The sequence below is a fragment of the Corvus cornix genome, chromosome 7 (assembly GCF_000738735.6).
Source record: "Corvus cornix cornix isolate S_Up_H32 chromosome 7, ASM73873v5, whole genome shotgun sequence".
In the NCBI taxonomy this organism is placed as follows: domain Eukaryota; kingdom Metazoa; phylum Chordata; class Aves; order Passeriformes; family Corvidae; genus Corvus; species Corvus cornix.
Genome location: NC_046337.1, coordinates 12,154,586 through 12,173,024, shown reverse-complemented (window position 1 = coordinate 12,173,024; position 18,439 = coordinate 12,154,586). Strand labels below are relative to the sequence as shown.

Sequence of the window (18,439 nt, the reverse complement as noted above, 5' to 3'; positions counted from 1 at the left end):
TACTCCTGCCTTATTGCATGCCTGTAATCATTCATAGCAGCAGTCCCAGGTTATGGCCAAATACTCTATCAATTTATCGTTCTATTCATTCAGCTCTTCCACTTCTGCTCTAAGTACTGTCTTCATTGACAGCTACCAACCACTTTCAAGTCTTAATACAGACTGTTAATGGTTTGCCTTGTCTAAATCCACCCTTACTTACCTCTGTATTCTTTTATTGTCCTTTAACCACTACTGTTAAACAAACTCAGCCTTGCTACCTAGACAGAAAGTAAGTTCCAGCAGGACTAATTTTGCTACACACTTAATCCTGCAAGTTTGTGCCTTGTCCCTTCAAGAGGGAAGAGAGTCACTTGGCAACTTTACCTCTCTGCTGTCCTGTAGTGCCTGTTTTGTGGGCAGACCTGGGTCTGTACAGAATTTATTGTGCAGCGGTTTGGACTCTAGGGGGGAGCTGCCTCTGCTCGTGCTTTGTGGACTGCTAGCATGGCAATGACAGTGATGTTTTGGTTTTGGGGAAGCAGGCTTAGAAAAGGTCTTGGGCATCACTGGGGACTGTTGCAATGCCAGTTCTTGGCAGGCACCACAAATCTTTGCCTTTTGTAGTGATGTTTCCTGAGTCATGCTCTACCTCAAAATGGCAGCCACCAAAACCAAGAGGCTGCTCCTCTGCCTGAGCAAGCCATGGGCAACACAGCCTCTTAAATCTACCTTGCTTGGGGCCTGAGAATCCCTTGGGCTTCACAATTTAGGCTCTCTCTTGGCTTTCTTCCAAGAACACAGCGTGGGTCCGTTCTTGCAAGGGAAAGGCAGGGTGGTTGGCAGCACAGCAGTGTTTTGTATACACTGTGCTCGGCGCTCAAAAGGCTAGTGCCGAACATGGGGAATTTCACATGGCTCAATTCCCTTCTGCCCCAGGGAATGTGTATGTCTCCTCTCCCAGCAGAGTGCGCCTACTGGGGTATGCTTTGTGCCAGGGAGGGGACTGCCTCCATCCTCTTAAAGCTGGTCTCATGTGAATTAGCTAGTTCCAAATGTTTTGGCTAGCAGGGTGGGAAGAAGGGAGGCCTGGGCTTGTGGCTCTCCAAACTGTCTGTTTACAGACTTGTGGGTTCCTGCTCTCTTTGGTCACACACTGACTCAGCTGGAGGCTTGGGGAATGCTCCTGTCCCAGCACCACCCCATGGCCTGCTCCTTCCAAGAAGATCTGAGCTGCCTCTCATGCTTCCTGGGACTCCTGTCAGGCAGGAAAGAAGATTGAGCCCAGCTCTTCTTCATAAACCGTTGGACTACTGACTAAATTAAGGTTTGAATAAAAACAGCCTACATCCATATCCTCCACCCACCCTGAGCTCTTTTAGAAACCGAGAAGAAAAAAAAAATTATATTTATTGCTGCATTTTTGGACACCTGATCTGGAAGGTGGGCAGACTGAAAACACCTGCTGCACTGAGTCCTTAGGGAAGAAAGTCAGAGATGTTCATCTAGTCTTTGTAAGGGACTGAAGTGCGAGATGGATGCTGCAGGTTTTGCAAGGCTCAGAGGCCTTTGGTTTGCCACTAAAGCCAGTGACAGGCACCTGGGCATCTTAAATATGTCATAATGGAAGTCACTACCACATCAGATGCTCAAGGTTTCTTTGCATTTTGCTATGAGACATGTGATTTTAACATAGAAAGTCAATCAGTGGAGGAAGGAATTCAGCATCAGTTAAAACCACACATTTTACAAATTTGAAGTTGCTCTAGCAGAAGTTCAGTAAGTGTCTTCTGTCTCCTTGAACTTTGTCCTGACCTGCATGGACAAACATGGTTTGTATTGGGAGTGACAGGGAGTGGACATCCAACAGACGTTTCCCCAAAGTGGAATCTGTGCAACAGCCTTATTTCTCATGATACGTGTTCAGTAGTTCACCCGGCTGTGGTCAATTTACTTAGTTGCTGTCCAGGAAATACAGGTAAATAGCATGCAATCATACTGATGATATTAAACAAAATGCACCTTTCCAGTGTGACTGCACACCATTGGCAGCTCAAGTGCACACTTTGTGGTAGGGGAAATGCCTATGACCCAAGAAACACCTCAAGCTGAACGAAGCAAGAGCAGTCTGAGCCACCATACCTAATGCTCAATTTTTATGTCATCATGAAGAGACAAGCTTTAACACACACACACAAAATATAGGGGTACTGTGATGCCTAAAAAACTGATTATCTTAAATTTTCTCTGACCCTGACATCTGGAAAAAGCTGTGGCTGTACAAAATACCATCTATTGCTAATTCTTTATACAGCTCTAGCACCTCTCACCCTGAAGGACCAGACCCCTTGAACTCTGGCCTGTGACTACCTTCCCATTTGCCCCGAAAGACCACAGTAAATGAGGTCGTCTTAGAGAAGTCCAGCTGTGTGATAGCAGCTGCTGCCTTATGCTCCCCTAAAGGGAAAGTGGGGCCTGTTTTGGGGTGTGATGGGACCAACTGGATGCAGGCCTTGCATTTTCTCTCAGTGCCCTTCACTCTTCTTGTAGAGGTGGCCCTGTGAAAGCGGGTCCCAAAGGACGCAGCAGCGAAGTACAGCCTCTGATGGAGTGAAAATTTGTGCACAATTCAGAGCAAGTACCAGTTTACAATAACCTCTAGTAAAGAGGAATTGTGGAGAATAAAACAACTAATTGGGTCTGTGTCAGGGTGCTTTAGTACCAACGATAAAATCTGGCCAAAGAAATGAAGCTCACACCTTTCTGTTGCACACAAATAAACCAATATTTCCAAGGGATCTTTCACAACCAGTATTGGTGAGGATTTATCATACACAATGTCCAAACCTGAATGCACCTGGCCCCAGTCTGGGATCCTTAGTGATTGCTTTTTGGGGTTTGGGTGGTTTTTTTAATATTCCATTTTCAGCTGGAAATTACTGATGTGACCAAAGTCCGATTCCTTTCAGCAGTTTCTCCCTTCCTCCCCCCACCTTTTCGCACTCCCTGAGGTCTGACCATCTGGAAATCCTCCTCCACCTCTTCATCATGTGTGAATTTCCACCTAGGGCTGAAAGTGTCACTGTACTAAAGTGTGATGCATTAACACATTGAGGCAGTAAGCAGAGGGGAGTTGGGGATTATAACACTTCATGACCCACTCCGCAGTCGCTCTATGATTTAATCATCTTTATCAGCTTGCATCCTTTTCTTTGTATCCCATATTTTCCCTGTATCCTTTATTAAAAAATTTCCATAATTAAAAAAAACCCAATGCTCTACACAAACACGTAGAGTGCAAAATCTTATATTGAGACTAGGATCGACTGAAAAAGGCAAATGTCTCAAGGAAAACATGCCTCACTTGAGCAATCTGGGGGACCTAGATTCCTCTTTCACAATGAAGTTGAATGATTATCCATATCTCCTATTGCAAACTTGGGGTTCTTCCTCCCCACTTTCATGCATATGATCTGAAAATTAATAATTCTTACACATATGTATATATATATCTAAAATATAAGCAGTAATAATGTTATCTTGTACAGAAATGAAACAAGCTCTGCAAACCAGGTGCTGTGCTCATGTGGTAGAGTGGAATGGAAAATTCACTAGTTTGGAAGTCAGTTAGCTGCCTAGCCTTCTTCTAACTAAATACTGAGGCTTATTATGCTTCAAATAAATATATATATGTATTTTGTGGCTTGGTTGCTGTAATCATCTTGGATGTAATAATGTTACTAGCCTCAGGGATATATTTATTAAGATTTTAATTTAAAATCTTTCTGTCCTTCAGCATTTAAACAGAGGAAAACCCCATGTGGAGTAGCCAAAAAAAAAAAAAAAGTTCATCCTTTTCTTTTTCATGCGTTCCCTTCCCCTAGGCCCTCTCTCTCATCTTTTAAGCAAAAAACCCTAGAACAACACACTTTCCTGTTGTAGTTCTGCACCCTGCTAACACTTCAGTACCTGTGTAGGTTTGTTAGACCCAGTGTCTGTTTAACATGATCCATGTGCTTCTGCTCTTGCCATCTCTGAAGCAGTGGTTTGTTTTCTTATCCTGGTATAACAGTATCAGTATATTTCACACTACTATTTCCACATATTATAATTTATTCTTAATAATGTTCTTGGTAAGGATCTCAACCACAGCTGTAAACACTGAGGGGGCAAGACTATTACTCAGAAATGGCAGAGGGCTGTGGAGAAGTTTTAGGGTTATTCTTTGTTAATAAGCTCCTCCACTTCTGAGAAGATCATGGCAGGGAAATAACAGAACAAGAAGACCTGCTTGTAGCCTGGCGAATAAAAAAGCTGTCACAGTGTAAGTGCTTTTTCAGGTGTTTTGGAAGAAATGGCAGATGTTAGCACCCTAGTCGTATAGAGTTTGCAATCCATTTTGTTTTAATCCCACAGCATACTCAGGCACTGATTTATGACTGATAGATACTGAGCAGGGCAGAAGATGATTCAGAAAATTTTGTTAATAACCCTCTCCTGTGATTTAGTGTGGTAGCAGAGGACCTTGCTTGGAGCCAATGTCCATGCAGCAAACGTGGTGGGTGAGGCAGTCTGGACATTCTGGCTAGAGGCCTGCAATGGCTAAATAGCACTGGGCAGATGACCATGAGGCATGTGGGGCAGCTCTCAGCTGGGATAAATCTATAGAGCTCCACTAACTGTGACAGTGCTACTGCTCTGCCCCACTGAAACATCTTTCTTGCTTGAACTGGGACACTTTGGTGCTCTTATAGGAGTGCCTTGATTCTGGCCCTAGCAGAGAGTCACCCGTATCACAATCATCTTTCAAATCTCACTCTGACGTTCTTTTGCAAACAGCAGAACTGCACAACAGTTTTGGTTTAATATAATAAGATTCATGGAAACAAAACTGTGCAATTTAACTATGAACAGATTGAAAATTACTTTTGACATACAGCACCAAGGCCATGCTGTTTGTGTCAATCTCCGTGCAAAAGATGAATTCTTGTATGCCTCTTTTCTTCATTTCAAAGCAACTTACAGAGGGCGGAATGCAGTCATCTTGACTTACAGCTGGTAAAAATGGGGTAAAGAGAGGGAAATTCAGGCCTAAGACCAGGACTTCGGGCTGCAGCCTGCCCACAGGAAGTAGGTGTAGATACTTCCTCTACATTGTGCTACTTGCTTGTGGAACAAAAAAAAGCAGCTCATGTTCAGGTACTCATGGAGAGCTACTGACTGTCTATTTTGACATGACTCACGTTTCTGTACTCTATTTCTCTTACGGCATTGCAAAGCTATCAGCCATTTTTTGCCTCTGAACTCCACTTAAAATCAGAGGGAAACATCTCCTTCTTGTCACCATTCCCTGATAATCACTTCTTTTCTCAGGACAGCTGTTTTTAACATTGCTCCATCCTAAAGTTAATTTTCTAGATCTATCACATATATCAATCACGGGTGAATGTACAGAAAAAAAGCACCCGTGCACTTCTAAATGCGCTGCCTCAGTAAGTAGCGTTCAAATTACAAGAAGTCAAGTTTTAACTGTTTTGTTTACCACTTAAATGCAGATTTTATTTTTACCCACTTTGCTACTTTGCAAGCCTTTTGGTGTGAACTTAAACAAACATGAAAATCATGTTCTTTAGCAGTATGTTAAAAGTGCTTATATGTTAAAAGTGCTCACCACAAAGCAGACACTTCTTTGTTGGGCAACCAGCACAGCTTTTTCATGTTCTCTGTGTGTCCTCACCCGCCCCAACCTATTTAGGTCAATACAAGCAACTTCAGAGGAAGTCACTGCCTGGTTATAAGGCTACAGCTTTGGACTGCAGAGGACAGACTGTGCGAGGAAAACAAGAACACTCTGGGCCGTCAACAAGCAGCGGAGAGCTCTTGAATATCACACGGGATATCCACCCAATGGTGTTTGGTGCCTTTACTCTGGAGATTGGAGCAGATCCCTGAACTCAGCCCCTTTGGCGAAGGGACGCTGCTGTGTGCGGAGACCTGCCTGAGGCAGGTACCTGACTGCACTGCACCAGGGGGACAAGATTCAGCCACGCTTCATTCCCCACAGCGAACCTGGGGCTCGGCTGCAACCCCTCCCAGAGCACAGAGGGTCACTGAAGAGGATCAGTCAGTCAACACGTTGCCCATGAAGCCCAGCGAGGTAGCTGAGGTGAGGGGAGCAGGACTCCAGCTGTGCTGAAGCAGGTGCAGTTGGAACAGGAGGCTGAGGCTGTGAGTATATCCCTGCCACCCTGTCCTGCTGTCTCCCCCATGTCCCCATCCTGCCTGACACTTGTGCTGAGAGCTGGCATTCAATAGGTGCTCTTCAAAACCTGTTGAGGGCTCTACTGTATTTCTCTGTGACTCATCTTCCAGATTCTCGTTGTACCTGCTTCAGATGAATAGTTCCCAGTTTGGTCAGGTCTTTTGTTTCTGTCTGTTAAAGCCCTCTTTTTCCAAGTGCTGTTCAGAGTAGGACCCTTTCTTTTAGAGAGCAAATCTCTGTTAAAAAACAGTTTTCAGTTAAAGAAGCATGGGCAGGAGCAAAGAAGCCAGATTAACCTCTTAGTGTTTTTGTTTTTTCATGAGTTAGGTCTACCTTTGACAGTACAGAAAATGTCTAGGTCATTCAGAATGGCATTTACCTATTTGATTTTCAATAGGACTTTTCCTTTATACAGAATTATGGTGCTTTTGAAACAACCACTGTTTTTGTCACAGTTGTTCAAGAAGTAATTTTGTGTAGTGAGGAGTGAGTCTGATTACAGATACATAATTTCATCTGAAGCTAAAGAATGTAATGAATACAAATTCCAGATAGAGCACAGCACTCTCAGCCTGCCTCTGTATCCATGTGTCTCAGTTTCTCTGTATTTCCTGCAAGATGACAATGGCCACCTTGTAAAAAGCTCTTTCAGATATGAGGCAGAAGTATATACTTCGAGGTCTAGCCTTGAAACTTCTGTGGGATAGCAATACTCTTCTGAAGTGCCATTTAAAACAGATTGCGTTTCACTACGTGCAAAAATCCCCCATATAGATGCAGCTATATGAGCAAAAAAAAAGTGCTTTTGCCAGTATAGCCTATTTTATTTGGGAAACGCTTGCAGAAAAAGATGCTTGTGCTAGTAAAACTTGTATTTGCTGGTTATCAAAGGAGAAGCATTTTTAGTGCAAACCAGGCCTCTCATATGTGAAGCTTTTATTCAGTTCAGCCATCAGTACAGTAGAGAAAATCCTTTCTCAAAGGGATTAGTAAGGTTACCTAATAGATATTATTAATGGTTTAAGAGCATAAAAGGTGCTTTAGCTAAAGGTGAGGGGCTAGATCCTGTGCTAACGTAAATTGTTCATGGTCCCACTGAGGGCATGGTGGAAACACAGAGCAGCAAGGGAGCTTCCTTGTGCCATTGCTGCCTGCTCAGTTTCTAGCTCAGGGCTGCACTGACCGGCCTCTCCAAGAGTGTGACTTCTGCATCCCTACCCCTGAGAAAAATGTGCATAAGCAAGTATCTAGGTTATAGAGGAAGAAAGAGTTGTACTTAGGAAGACCCTGTTTGAGCAGGGAGGTTGGATCAGATGACCCCAGGGGTGGTCCCTTCCAACCTGACCCGTTCTGTGATTCTGTAGCGGTTGGATGTCTCAGGAACATGCTGGTTTACACTGCCTGAGGATCTCAGTTTATACTGTTTTTGTTATACTAGTAGCTTTTTATAGGCATCAGATTCCAGTCATGAGACTTGATGATTCTACAGAAAATACCCTCCGACGCTGTACTTTCTCACAGCAGGGCTCCCTGGCTAATCGTGTGCTTGCCCGTCAAGCACAAATCCCAGCCATTTCCTTCCCAGTTTTCCCCTGCATTTAATGTATGGAAAAGTATGACCCTGAATCAGATGAATAGCAGCCGGTTTGAGAAGGTGTGTGTGAAAATGTATCCTCACGCAGATGAGCTCAGAACAAATAGAATAGAGGGGAGGAGGGGAAGAGAGCGGAGTGGGGGGAGTGTGAAGCTACCCTTTCCCTCATAGTTTAGCCACTATGTGTAAGCAACAAGTTTATGCCCAAGGGAAAGAACTGAAAGCTGAGGAAATCTTAAAATTAACAGAGCTTTATGGCTCAATCAATAGGCCATGCTCCCTGAGCAAGATTAGAAATCAGATGGCACATTTCTTTCTGTTAACCCTGTTTGCTCTCCCCAAAGGCTCTTCTGCCTGAAAGCATCTGAGGTTTGATTAAGTTCTTCTCTAGGAGGAAGCCAGAGAAAGTCCATTGTGTGAGAACTGCCTCCAGAATGCTATGTTGGACACTTTAAATAACAATAGAGGTTATTAGAGTTTTAGTTGGTTAGTAATTGTGAGAGAAGATAAGTCTTCCCAATATTTGAATATGCAAAATGGCTTTGGTTAACTGAGAGAGGGGTGGAAAAAAAAGCAAAAGCCAAAACATGCCACTACAGTGGGTAACAGGGATGATTAAAAATCCCCATATGTAAAAAAGAAAACCTCTGCCTTGTTTTACTACTAGAAATACCTTCCCAGATTTGTTCTCCCCACCAAACCCATGATATTTTCCCTCTTTGGCATTTCATTCTCACTGGGGCAATGAAATAGTTGTTTCCAAAGGGAGACCGACTGTGTTTGCACCTATTTTTTGTTTGACAGTGACCTCTGTGAACCAGTCATCACTGCTCTGCCTGTTGTTTTCTTGTTAGCTCTTTGCTGTCAAATTAATTACTGTGAAGTACTAAGCTTGTTGCATTCACGTGCTCTTATTAGCTCACAGGATGTCAGAGTGATTGGATTTTTAGCATTATTTCTTTTTTTACATTCCAGGCTTTCCATTCAAAACCTGTTACTGGCAGGGAGGAAATACTGTACCTAATTCTGATCTTTCGTCAGGGTAGCTCCAGTGATGCTGAGGATTTACAAATCCTGTATGCAATTAGACTTTGTTTATATTAAACCCAACATGAACAGTTAGATTGGGATTGCAATATGACTTCGAAGCACAGTATTAAATGTCCTTCCTTTTGCAGTATAGAACAAGAAAGAAAATATTTATGGTGAGAATAGCATTTGTCCCCTCCATTCTTAAATCACAGTAATGAGCTGATCCTCCACTTGACCCTCTTCACACTCCTGAGTTGCTTGTACTAGTGACAGCTAACAGTGCTCAGGCATGTGCAGTCCAGGGATCTATGAGAAGTTTTATTCTTTTCTTCTTCTACAAAATGAAACTAGCAGAAGGGACTCCTTTGCTGTCATGCTTGAAATTTGTGTGTCCTGCATCTGCCCCTTGAAAAGCACCATCTGGCTCGGTGAAAAAGATGAAGGTCTTGAGACTTGTCTTCATTCTTGAAGGTAGATTTTTGTTATTAAAAAAAAAAAAAAAAAAAAAAAAAAAAAGTAGATGCGATTAGAAGGGCCAGCAGCCCGCTGGCCGGGCAGGAGGCTCAGCCCAAGGTACTCCTTCGCCCAGCGCAGAGCTCCAGCTGCGGCGCGCACTGCCCGCTGCCCAGCCCCTCGCCTCCGCGGGACCTGACACCCCGACCCGGCCCGCGGACACCTCCCCGGCGCGCCCCACGGCCGGGTCCTGCCGTGCGCCGGTGGGTGCGCACGGGATGCCGGCTGTCCCCGTCCCGCTGTCCCCGTCCCGCTGTCCCCGTCCGCTGTCCCCGTCCCGCCCCCGGTGCCGCTTCCCCGGTGACCCCGCCCGGCCCCGCCGCCGCTTCCCCGCGCGGCCCAGAGGGGGCGCCCTCGGCCCAGGCTTCCCCCGTGGCGGCGGCGCGCGGGCCCCGCTCAGGTGAGCGCGACCCCGCGGGGGGGCCCGGCCCGGCCGGGGCGCGGAGCGGCCGCGGTGACGCCTCGGTGCTGCCGCGGCCGCCGATGTGCGCCGGGCTTCTCCCCTCGACCCCCGTCCTGGCCGCTCGCCCCCGGGCAGGGTTTTCTGCGGGAGCCGGGTGGGAATCTCTCTGACCCCTGCGAGGGGTGTCACAGCCATCCCCTTTGCCTCGGTGCTCCTTCCCCCCCAAAGCCCGGCGCTGCCCCGCCAAGGCGCGGAGGAAAACCCGGTCCCCGGGCGCGGGCAGGGCCGGCGCTGCTGCCGGCTCCCCGCCACGGCTGCGGGAGCGCGGCGGTCCCGTTATTTCCCCTCCCGGCTGCCCTCGGCCGCCGCCCCGGTCCCCCTCCCCCCGCTGCCTCCGACAGGCTCCGCGTCCCTCCTGCCCCACGGAAAACACACACAGTCCGCGGCACCCGCCCCGGCTACCCGGCCCATTCAAATAAACAAACAGAAACCCGCCCCGTCGCAGAGCCAACCCGACGGTAAACTTTCTAATGACTTCTTCTTTCAAGTGCTTAAAAGGCAAGCAGCACTGGGGGAGGGGAAGAAGGGGGCATCCATCTCCCGGCCGGGGCGGGAGCGGGGGCCAGAGCTGCCGCCGCTCGGGGTCCGTCTGTCCGTCCGTCCGTCCTGCCGGACGACGGGACAGGGATGCGAGCCGGTGTGCGGTGGGTGTGTTTGCAGGAACCGGGAGGGAGGGAGGGGACGGGGGGAGTTAAAGAAACAGCATAGTTAATATTTCCACATCAGGAAGTTACTGTAATAGCCCAGGGGGCAAAAGACTTAACTTAATCTCCTAAATAGTGAGGAACCCATGGCGTCTCTGTTATAGGTTGGAGTTCCCACGTGGTTTTAACTCCTGTATAAAAGTTTCAGTAGAAAGTGCCACAATGTCGTGATTTTGCAGGGGGGAAAAAATTAGCAGGAGGAGATCAGAGAAGATAAGCGAGGAGCAAGCAGCTTCCCCGAGACCTTTCACTGCGGATCCGAGAGGGAACATCAGACGCGTAAAAAAAGAAAAACAAAAAACAAAAACAAAAACAAAAAAACCAAACCAAACAAAAAACCCCAAACAAAACAAAACACAGCGTTCAAGCCAGCACAAGGCGAGCGAAAGATCAAAAAGACGCAGAGAGGGAGACAGATTAACTGGAGCAGCAGCAGCAGCAACAACAACAAAAATCACACTTAAAATAATAATAACAATAATAATAATAAAACCCAAACCACCAACAAGGGAGATATTGTTTAAAAGAGCAAGCGAGGGAGCGAGCCGAAGAGCTGGTCTGACCGAGTGGATCCGTGCAGCTTCTCCTGGGATCGCCGGGATCGCGCCGCTTCCCCGCTCCGCGCCGCGCAGCGTGCGGTGCCCTGCCCGCGGCCGGGGGTCCCCGGGCGCCGCCACCGCATCCGCGCCGGACTCCGGACCCTCCGCGGTGCTTTGAAAATAAAAGCATCTCGCTAATAATAAGCGGGGCGGTGGGGGCAGAAGACTCGCAACAGTGGAGCTGCCAGCCGCGCACCCCCTGCCCGCCGCCCCCGGCTCCTTCCCCAGCTATGCTCCGGGTCAACTTTGATGGCACGTTGAGAAGCAGCGGGCGCTGAAGGGGGACAACCGAGCGGCGCGGAGCCGACCTGCTCAGAGACCTGCACCCACGGATTGTCTTGCGGGGGCGGAGTGGGCGGGGGGGTACAAGTGGCATTTCTCCCCCCCCCACCCCCCCCTCCTTCCAGGCTATAAATTGGATTGTATATAAATCTGCTTCGTTTATCTCCCTGACCCCCCTCAATGACGCTGGACTAGAGAGCTCCTCTCCGCGGCCCGCCCGGACCTGCCGAAGCGAGCGATGGACCACGAGCAACTGCGCCCGGGATGCCCCTCTGAAGCGACGCGGGGCACCGGGGCAGAGCGGCGCCGCCTCTCCCCTGCTCCCCGGATCCCCTCGCACCTCCGGCTCGCTCCCCGCTCCCCCTCCCTCCTCCCCGGGCTCCGCAGCCACCCCCTCACCTGCTGCCGTCCCCTCCCCCGTGGAGCCGGGCTCTCTCCGTGCACGCCAAGCCTGTTTCCCCCCCCGCCGCCAACTTCGCCCTCGGTGCCCTGCGCGTGCAAGCCTCCCCCCTCCGCCTCCCCGGCGGCACACGCCGCTTCCCCGGGCGCCCCCTCCCTCCGCCGCGGCTCCCCCCCTGCGCGGAGCGGTTGCGGCCCCCAGCTTGGCTGCCACCGCCCCCTCCGCGCCGCGGAGCGCTCGGAGCGGCGCTGCCTGCAGACGGGCTCCCTGCGGCGCTCCGGGGCGGCCCCCAGCTCGGCCCCCCGCTCCTCCGCCATGGACGGGGCGGCTCGCCGGGGGGTGCTGGCCGCGCTGCTGGCCTGCGGGCTGCTCCTGCTGGGCGCCGCGGCCACCCCGACCCCGCCGGCCCCCGCCGGCGGCTCCCCGCAGGACACATGCACCTCCTGCGGCTTCCGGCGGCCCGAGGAGCCGGGCAAGGTGGACGGGGATTTCCTGGAGGCGGTGAAGAGGCACATCCTGAGCCGACTGCAGATGCGGGACCGGCCCAACATCACGCACGCCGTGCCAAGGCGGCCATGGTCACGGCGCTGCGCAAGCTGCACGCCGGCAAGGTGCGGGAGGACGGGCCGCGTGGAGATCCCCAGCCTGGACGGGCAGGCGAGCGCCGGGCCCCCGGCCCACGACCCGGTCTCCGAGATCATCAGCTTCGCCGAGACAGGTGGGGCGCCGCCCGGCCGCGCGCCCCCGCCGCCCGCGCCCCCCTGCCCGACCCGCCGCGGCCCCTGCCCCTGCCGCGCTCCCCGCCTGTCCTGCTCGCCCCGTCTGTCATTCCCCTGCTCGACCCCTGTCAGTCCCCCTGCCTGACCCCTGTCAGTCTTCCCTCTCGCCCTGCCTGTCCTCCTGCCCACCTTCGCTTTCCGCCTGCCTGACCCCTGGCAGTTCCCCGGCTGCCCTTGCCTGGCCTCCCGCGCACCCTGCCTGCCCTCCTGCCTGCCCTTCTGCGTTCTACAGGCACCTGGCCGCCGAGCTCACCCTCTTGCCCTCCATCTCATTCTCTCTCCCTTCTGCCCCGCACCGTCTCGCCCTGGCCCTTCCCGCGCCTTCCCGTCCTCCCTGCTTGTGCCCCCGTGCCCGGCATTCTCCCCGGGTTGTGCCCTGCAACTCCCCTCTCTTGTCCCTCCATCCCTCCGCAGCCTCTGTGCCCCCGGCTCCCCTCCGGCGGTCCTTCTAGCTGCACCGGGGTTTGTCTCCGTCCCTGCGTGTCCCACTGTCCCTCCTCTGCCTGTCCCGCTCCATCTCTTGCATCCTTTGCCTTGTCTGTCTGCCCTGCACATTCAGCTGGTTCATTGCCTGCATCTGTCTGTTAAGGCTTGCATTTGCCCATCCTGTCTTTCCGTTTGTTTCCCAGTTTATTTAGCTTTCGTTTGCAGTATTGGCCTTGTCTGTTTGCCCACTGTATGCGGTGTCCTACCAAGCATGTCTGTCTCCTCTCTGTCTGTCAGTCCGTTTGCTAACTGCCCTCCATCCCCACGGTACCAGGCATCTCAGTCCTGTCCAGCCATTGCAGTTATGTGTCACCGAGTCCCTTCAGCACAGCTTTCCAGTAGTTTAACCACTGTCCCCGTGAACTTTGCACATCTGGCTGTAACACCATCACTCTGCAAATTACCTCTCTCCTGTCTATCTGCCCATCTCTCCTTTCCTTCATCACTCTATCGCTCGGTTCGTTTTTCTCTCTATCTTCTTGTGGCATCTATATATCATTTGTCCACAAAATAAATCTCTTTCTATCCTGTATGCTGCCCACTCATCTTCTTTATCTACCCTCCCACTTACCAAAGGCATATACATTTACAGTATCTATGGGATCTGTTGCATTATACATATGCTTGTTATATTCACATACAAAATTTATGAGCACACATAATCTCACACAACACAAGTGATGTGGATCGGTGCAGCAACACCGTACTGTTCTTTTTCTGTCACTGTCACCACAGTTTATGAAAAAGTTGTGTATTTACTAACATGTGAAAGGCTTTCTTAGTGTACATTTTGGGGGTTATTATTTTTTAATAGGCTGTTGTTGGGAAATCGGGGGTGGGCTTGTACTTCCATTTAGTATTCAGTCAATTGCTGTCTTTTGTAACACTTCCAAAATTGACTTTATGTAAAACGTAGACAAACACAGTGAAAATTTTTGTCACTGAACTATTACAAGGTACTGAATGGGCTCTGGAGGCACATTTGAAAGGCATCTAGGGTAACAAATGAAGACACCGACTACGCAAAAAACCCCATTCAGAGATTGACAAAAATGATAAAGATTCTTAGGGAAGGAAAAGGCAGAAAAATCTACATTTAGCTCTGTACAGACGGAAGCAAAACCGATAAGGGCAGATGAGAAAATGCCTTTCCAGCAATAATTTTAAATAGCGATTGGGATGCTATGATTCAGGGACCAGAATTACGGTCTCCGCCATAAAGGCCGGCACATTTATCACCTACGCCAAATTTAGTTAGGACTTAGAGTACAAAATTGCAGGAAGGCCGCTGGTATTTCTGAAATATTTCATGCAGCAGGCTCTTCTGTTTACAAATAAGGGGTTATATCAGACATTTGGTGACATTTGGTTTTCTGTGACAATTTCTCTCCTTTAATTCTGGTGTTGCTGAAAAGCGTATTGAGAACAGCCAATAACGGCATTACAGCGGGAACAACCGCTTCATTGCCTTGCCTCGTATGGGAGTTCATCCTTTCGGGGAGAAAAGGCAGAGATTGAAATGATTAATAATAGCAGATATTCTACCAGACTAAGTGGGGGTTAGCTTGATCTGTTGGACAAGCAGGCACATTACTGAAATATTTTCCGTTCTGTCGTGAATCCTCTCCTTTAAACCGCGACAAGAATATGTGCAAATCGAAACGAAATCCCTCGTTTGGCATTGGTGTTTTAGTGGTTATTGAAAGAGCTCTCCCCATGAGAATTGGCAGGTAGCTGAAAGTTAAAACTATTCTTAAACTGATGAGATAACAGAGTCCTAGTCCTGGTGCCGGTCTTTTTCAAGGTGCTGCTGTAGCATCTTTAAATCTGGCTGGCTGGAAAAAAACATATTCTGGAAAGCTCTTGCTGATGTCTGTGGATCTGACCCATCCGACTACAGCCCGATGTTGAAGGTTGCTGTGGGGAGTCCCCTTTTCAATTAATTCTGATTGCAAATTGGGGATATCTGATGCAGTGCATGCCTTCTGGCTGGCACAGCCCCGTCGCCGCTCGCTCAATCTGCTGTGCTCTAGTGTTGTCCCTGAATCCAGAAAGGCACACAAGCTAACGTTTCCTTTTTGACTTAATCTTGCTGATCTCTCCTTATCTTGCAGACGATCTGGCCTCATCTAGAGTCCGCCTCTATTTCTTCATCTCGAATGAAGGGAACCAGAACTTGTTTGTCGTTCAAGCCAGCCTGTGGCTTTACTTGAAGCTGCTTCCATATGTCTTAGAGAAAGGCAGCAGGCGAAAAGTAAGAGTCAAAGTCTATTTCCAAGACCCGGACACTAGCAACAAGTGGAATGTGGTTGAAAAGAAAGTTGATCTCAAAAGAAGTGGTTGGCACACTTTTCCCATGACAGAGGCGATCCAGGCTCTGTTTGAGAGAGGAGAAAGGAGACTGAACTTGGATGTTCAATGTGAGGGCTGTGAAGAGTATTCAGTGCTGCCAATTTATGTGGACCCCGGGGAGGAATCCCACCGGCCTTTTTTAGTGGTGCAAGCCCGCCTCGCCGATAACAAACACAGGATCCGGAAAAGAGGCCTGGAGTGCGATGGCAGGACCAATCTATGTTGCAGGCAACAGTTTTACATTGACTTTAGACTCATTGGGTGGAATGACTGGATCATAGCACCATCAGGTTACTATGGGAATTACTGTGAAGGGAGCTGCCCGGCCTACTTGGCCGGTGTCCCGGGGTCGGCTTCCTCCTTTCACACCGCTGTCGTGAATCAGTACCGAATGCGGGGGCTGAACCCGGGCACCGTGAACTCCTGTTGCATTCCAACCAAACTTAGCACAATGTCAATGCTGTACTTTGATGATGAATACAACATTGTGAAAAGGGACGTTCCCAATATGATTGTGGAAGAATGTGGTTGTGCTTGATTTAAGGTGTGTTTTGGGGGGGGAGAGAGAGAGAGAGGGAGAGAGAGAGAGAAACATTCCCGTACAAGATGGTGTTGGAGGAAGTTTCACTGTGTATCCAGGCATCAGTGTTGGAAAGTCACTGTGGAAAAGTTTGACAAAAAAAAAAAAAAGAAAAAAAAAAGAAAAAAATAATAATTTCACTTTGGTGTCAGGACAGTGGCAGTTTGTGGATCATGGACACTTATATATTCTACCACTTATAAGTTAATGCTATGAAGATATCTTAAAGACACACACACACACACGAAATGTGGGCACGCACACAAACACGCGCTCATACACACAGACACAGACACAGACACACACACACGAGGCAGCTCGGAAAAGGGACATGAGCACAGAAAGTCAGTGACCAGTGACGACGGACCCAAATGCCTGCCAGTACGAGTGAACGGCTGAGCAGCTGTTTCCCCGCCTGCCGGCGAAGCCAGACCGAAATGAGCTCCCTTTGCTCAGGCAAAAGCACAGACTGTGAGAACACAACGTATTCTTGCACGCAGGTGTCAAAATGACCAAACTTAGAAAATTTAAAAAAACAAAAAAAAAAAGTCTACTGTCACCTCTTAGGTCTAACAGGAAGCTGCAGGACACCTGCCTTGGGAGGCGATCACTTCCTCTTAATTTAAATTTATCTAAACATAAACATCACAGATACCCGCTTCTTCCTACAGCACTTCCAGCAAGGAATCGTGTGGTTTCATCAGAGAGAGAGAGAGAGAGAAAAGGGGACAGACATGTAAGAAACTGCTGTATTTCTAACACCTGGCCGTTGCAGAGTCACAAGCTGGGCTGGTGTGATCCGATGCTTTCACTACCTACTAGCAGCCCATGGTTGGCTACACGCGCCGTGTCTTGGAGAAGGGAATCGATACCATATCTGGACTGTGTTGACTGTTGGCATCTCACTGTTTGAAGAACAAAAAGTCGAAGTTGCAACCTGTGTTCTTCAATGGGGGACTCGGCAAGGCCACGTCACGTCGGGGACAAGCAAACAAGCAATGGCCACCACGGCTAAACCAATGAACCCTAAAGAGGAGTGACAGCGGCAGAGTGGAGACGTTCTGGGAAATGCAGTGCATTTAATAACAGGCGAGGAACATTTTTACAAGTCTTGGAAAGGAGGAGAGAGGAGAGTGCTTTCAATTTCCTTACCAGGAGGTGTCAAGGATGGCCATAAAGATCAGAAAATAATGATACAGCATAGCACTTGCAAACTGCTTGAATGCACGTATAATAGCACTTGCAAATTTCAATGCCTTGAAAAGTGGTACTTGATAGTGCACTTATCTTTGCTCACTATCTAGGTAAACAGGTGCCGCATGAGCTATGCAATTTAAAGTGTTGACCCATACTAGACAAAACTGGACTTATGATATGACTTTTTTATATTTTTTTATACTTGAAATTAAATCTTTTGCTTCTTTTTTAAAGCGAATGATTGCTTTTAATGTTTGCACTGATTTAGTTGCATGATTAGTCAAAAACTGCCATTTGAAAAAAAATGTTATTTTTATAGCAGCAAAAAATGAATACAGTTAAATGTATTATACATAAATTTTGGAACCAAAGAGGCCAACATATTAGTTATAATTTTTATGAGATGGCAAAGCCATCATATATCATGTAGTCATACTGAGCAATCCCTCACGAGGCCTACCAATTGTTTCAGGGTACAAAATGGATTCTGTTTGTTCTATTCAGTGTCTTTTCTATACCATACGCACATGGAATGTAGAGTGAAAAAAAAAGTGACTATTGTAGAATACATTACAATATGTGCATCCTTTAAATCCAATTTTTATGTTTATTTAATAAAGTTCCTTTTAGGTTCTGTTCCATAATAATTTAAACCAAACAATTTTCACTTAGATTTGCTGTTGAAGTATTTTACATTTGTGTACAGTTTAAATAAATAAAAAAGATTGAAAACTGGATGTGCTTTTTTTTTTTTTTTTTCAGTGTGTAACATCTGGAGGAACTCGCTTACTTTCGGGACTGAATAGGCTGCAGACGGTGAACTGTCGCATTAGACCGTAGTCGTATTAGTCATTGCAGAAAGCCTTGTCTGAGAGCTCAGCTGCGATCCTAAAAATGTTACACTCCAGTTTTACTGCTGTCTATACATGTAAGCATCTGCTTCTTTCTCTCTGCAGCAGTGCAGGGGCTCTGGGCACAGGAACGGCGCTGTTCCGCATACCTGCAGGTCATTTACAGCAAGTTCCTGGTTCACCTGCTGTGTAAGAATGTAACTTCTTCTCTGGGTCACTCCCCAACCGCTTAGAAGAAGTCAAAAAAAATTATGTGGAAAGCACTTCCAGGAATAAAAGACCAATAGTAAGTTTGGTTAATTTTTTTCCAAAACTAGCTGACACCAAGAGAGGGTGTTTTCTCTTTTTAGTAAAATATCTCCCTTT

The 18,439-nt window shown here is 48.2% G+C and overlaps 2 protein-coding genes across 2 annotated transcripts; both read left to right on the top strand.

Annotated features, from left to right (window-relative positions):
* The first annotated feature begins 879 nt into the window (after positions 1 to 879).
* Positions 880 to 11,288, top strand: LOC120410282 (translation initiation factor IF-2-like). Its single transcript, XM_039555066.1, has 4 exons — positions 880 to 961; positions 9,457 to 9,914; positions 10,012 to 10,301; positions 10,727 to 11,288. The coding sequence occupies exons 1-4, from the start codon at positions 880 to 882 to the stop codon at positions 11,262 to 11,264; spliced, it is 1,368 nt and encodes a 455-aa protein (XP_039411000.1). The 3' UTR covers positions 11,265 to 11,288.
* Positions 11,289 to 11,568: 280 nt separating this feature from the next.
* Positions 11,569 to 17,957, top strand: INHBB (inhibin subunit beta B). Its single transcript, XM_039554744.1, is given in 4 exon segments — positions 11,569 to 12,393; positions 12,396 to 12,451; positions 12,453 to 12,546; positions 15,208 to 17,957. Coding segments are annotated over 4 exon segments (1,653 nt in total). The 5' UTR covers positions 11,569 to 11,666; the 3' UTR covers positions 15,984 to 17,957.
* The last annotated feature ends 482 nt before the right edge of the window (positions 17,958 to 18,439 follow it).

Excerpts from the sequence above, each read along its gene's own strand:
- LOC120410282 (XM_039555066.1), top strand. The coding sequence starts at position 880 with ATGGGGAATTTCACATGGCTCAATTCCCTTCTGCCCCAGGGAATGTGT. Across the intron at positions 962-9,456 it reads AGCAGAGTGCGCCTACTGGG|CGCAGAGCTCCAGCTGCGGC; the intron begins GTATGCTTTGTG and ends TCCTTCGCCCAG. Across the intron at positions 10,302-10,726 it reads GTCGCAGAGCCAACCCGACG|GGGGGAAAAAATTAGCAGGA; the intron begins GTAAACTTTCTA and ends GTGATTTTGCAG.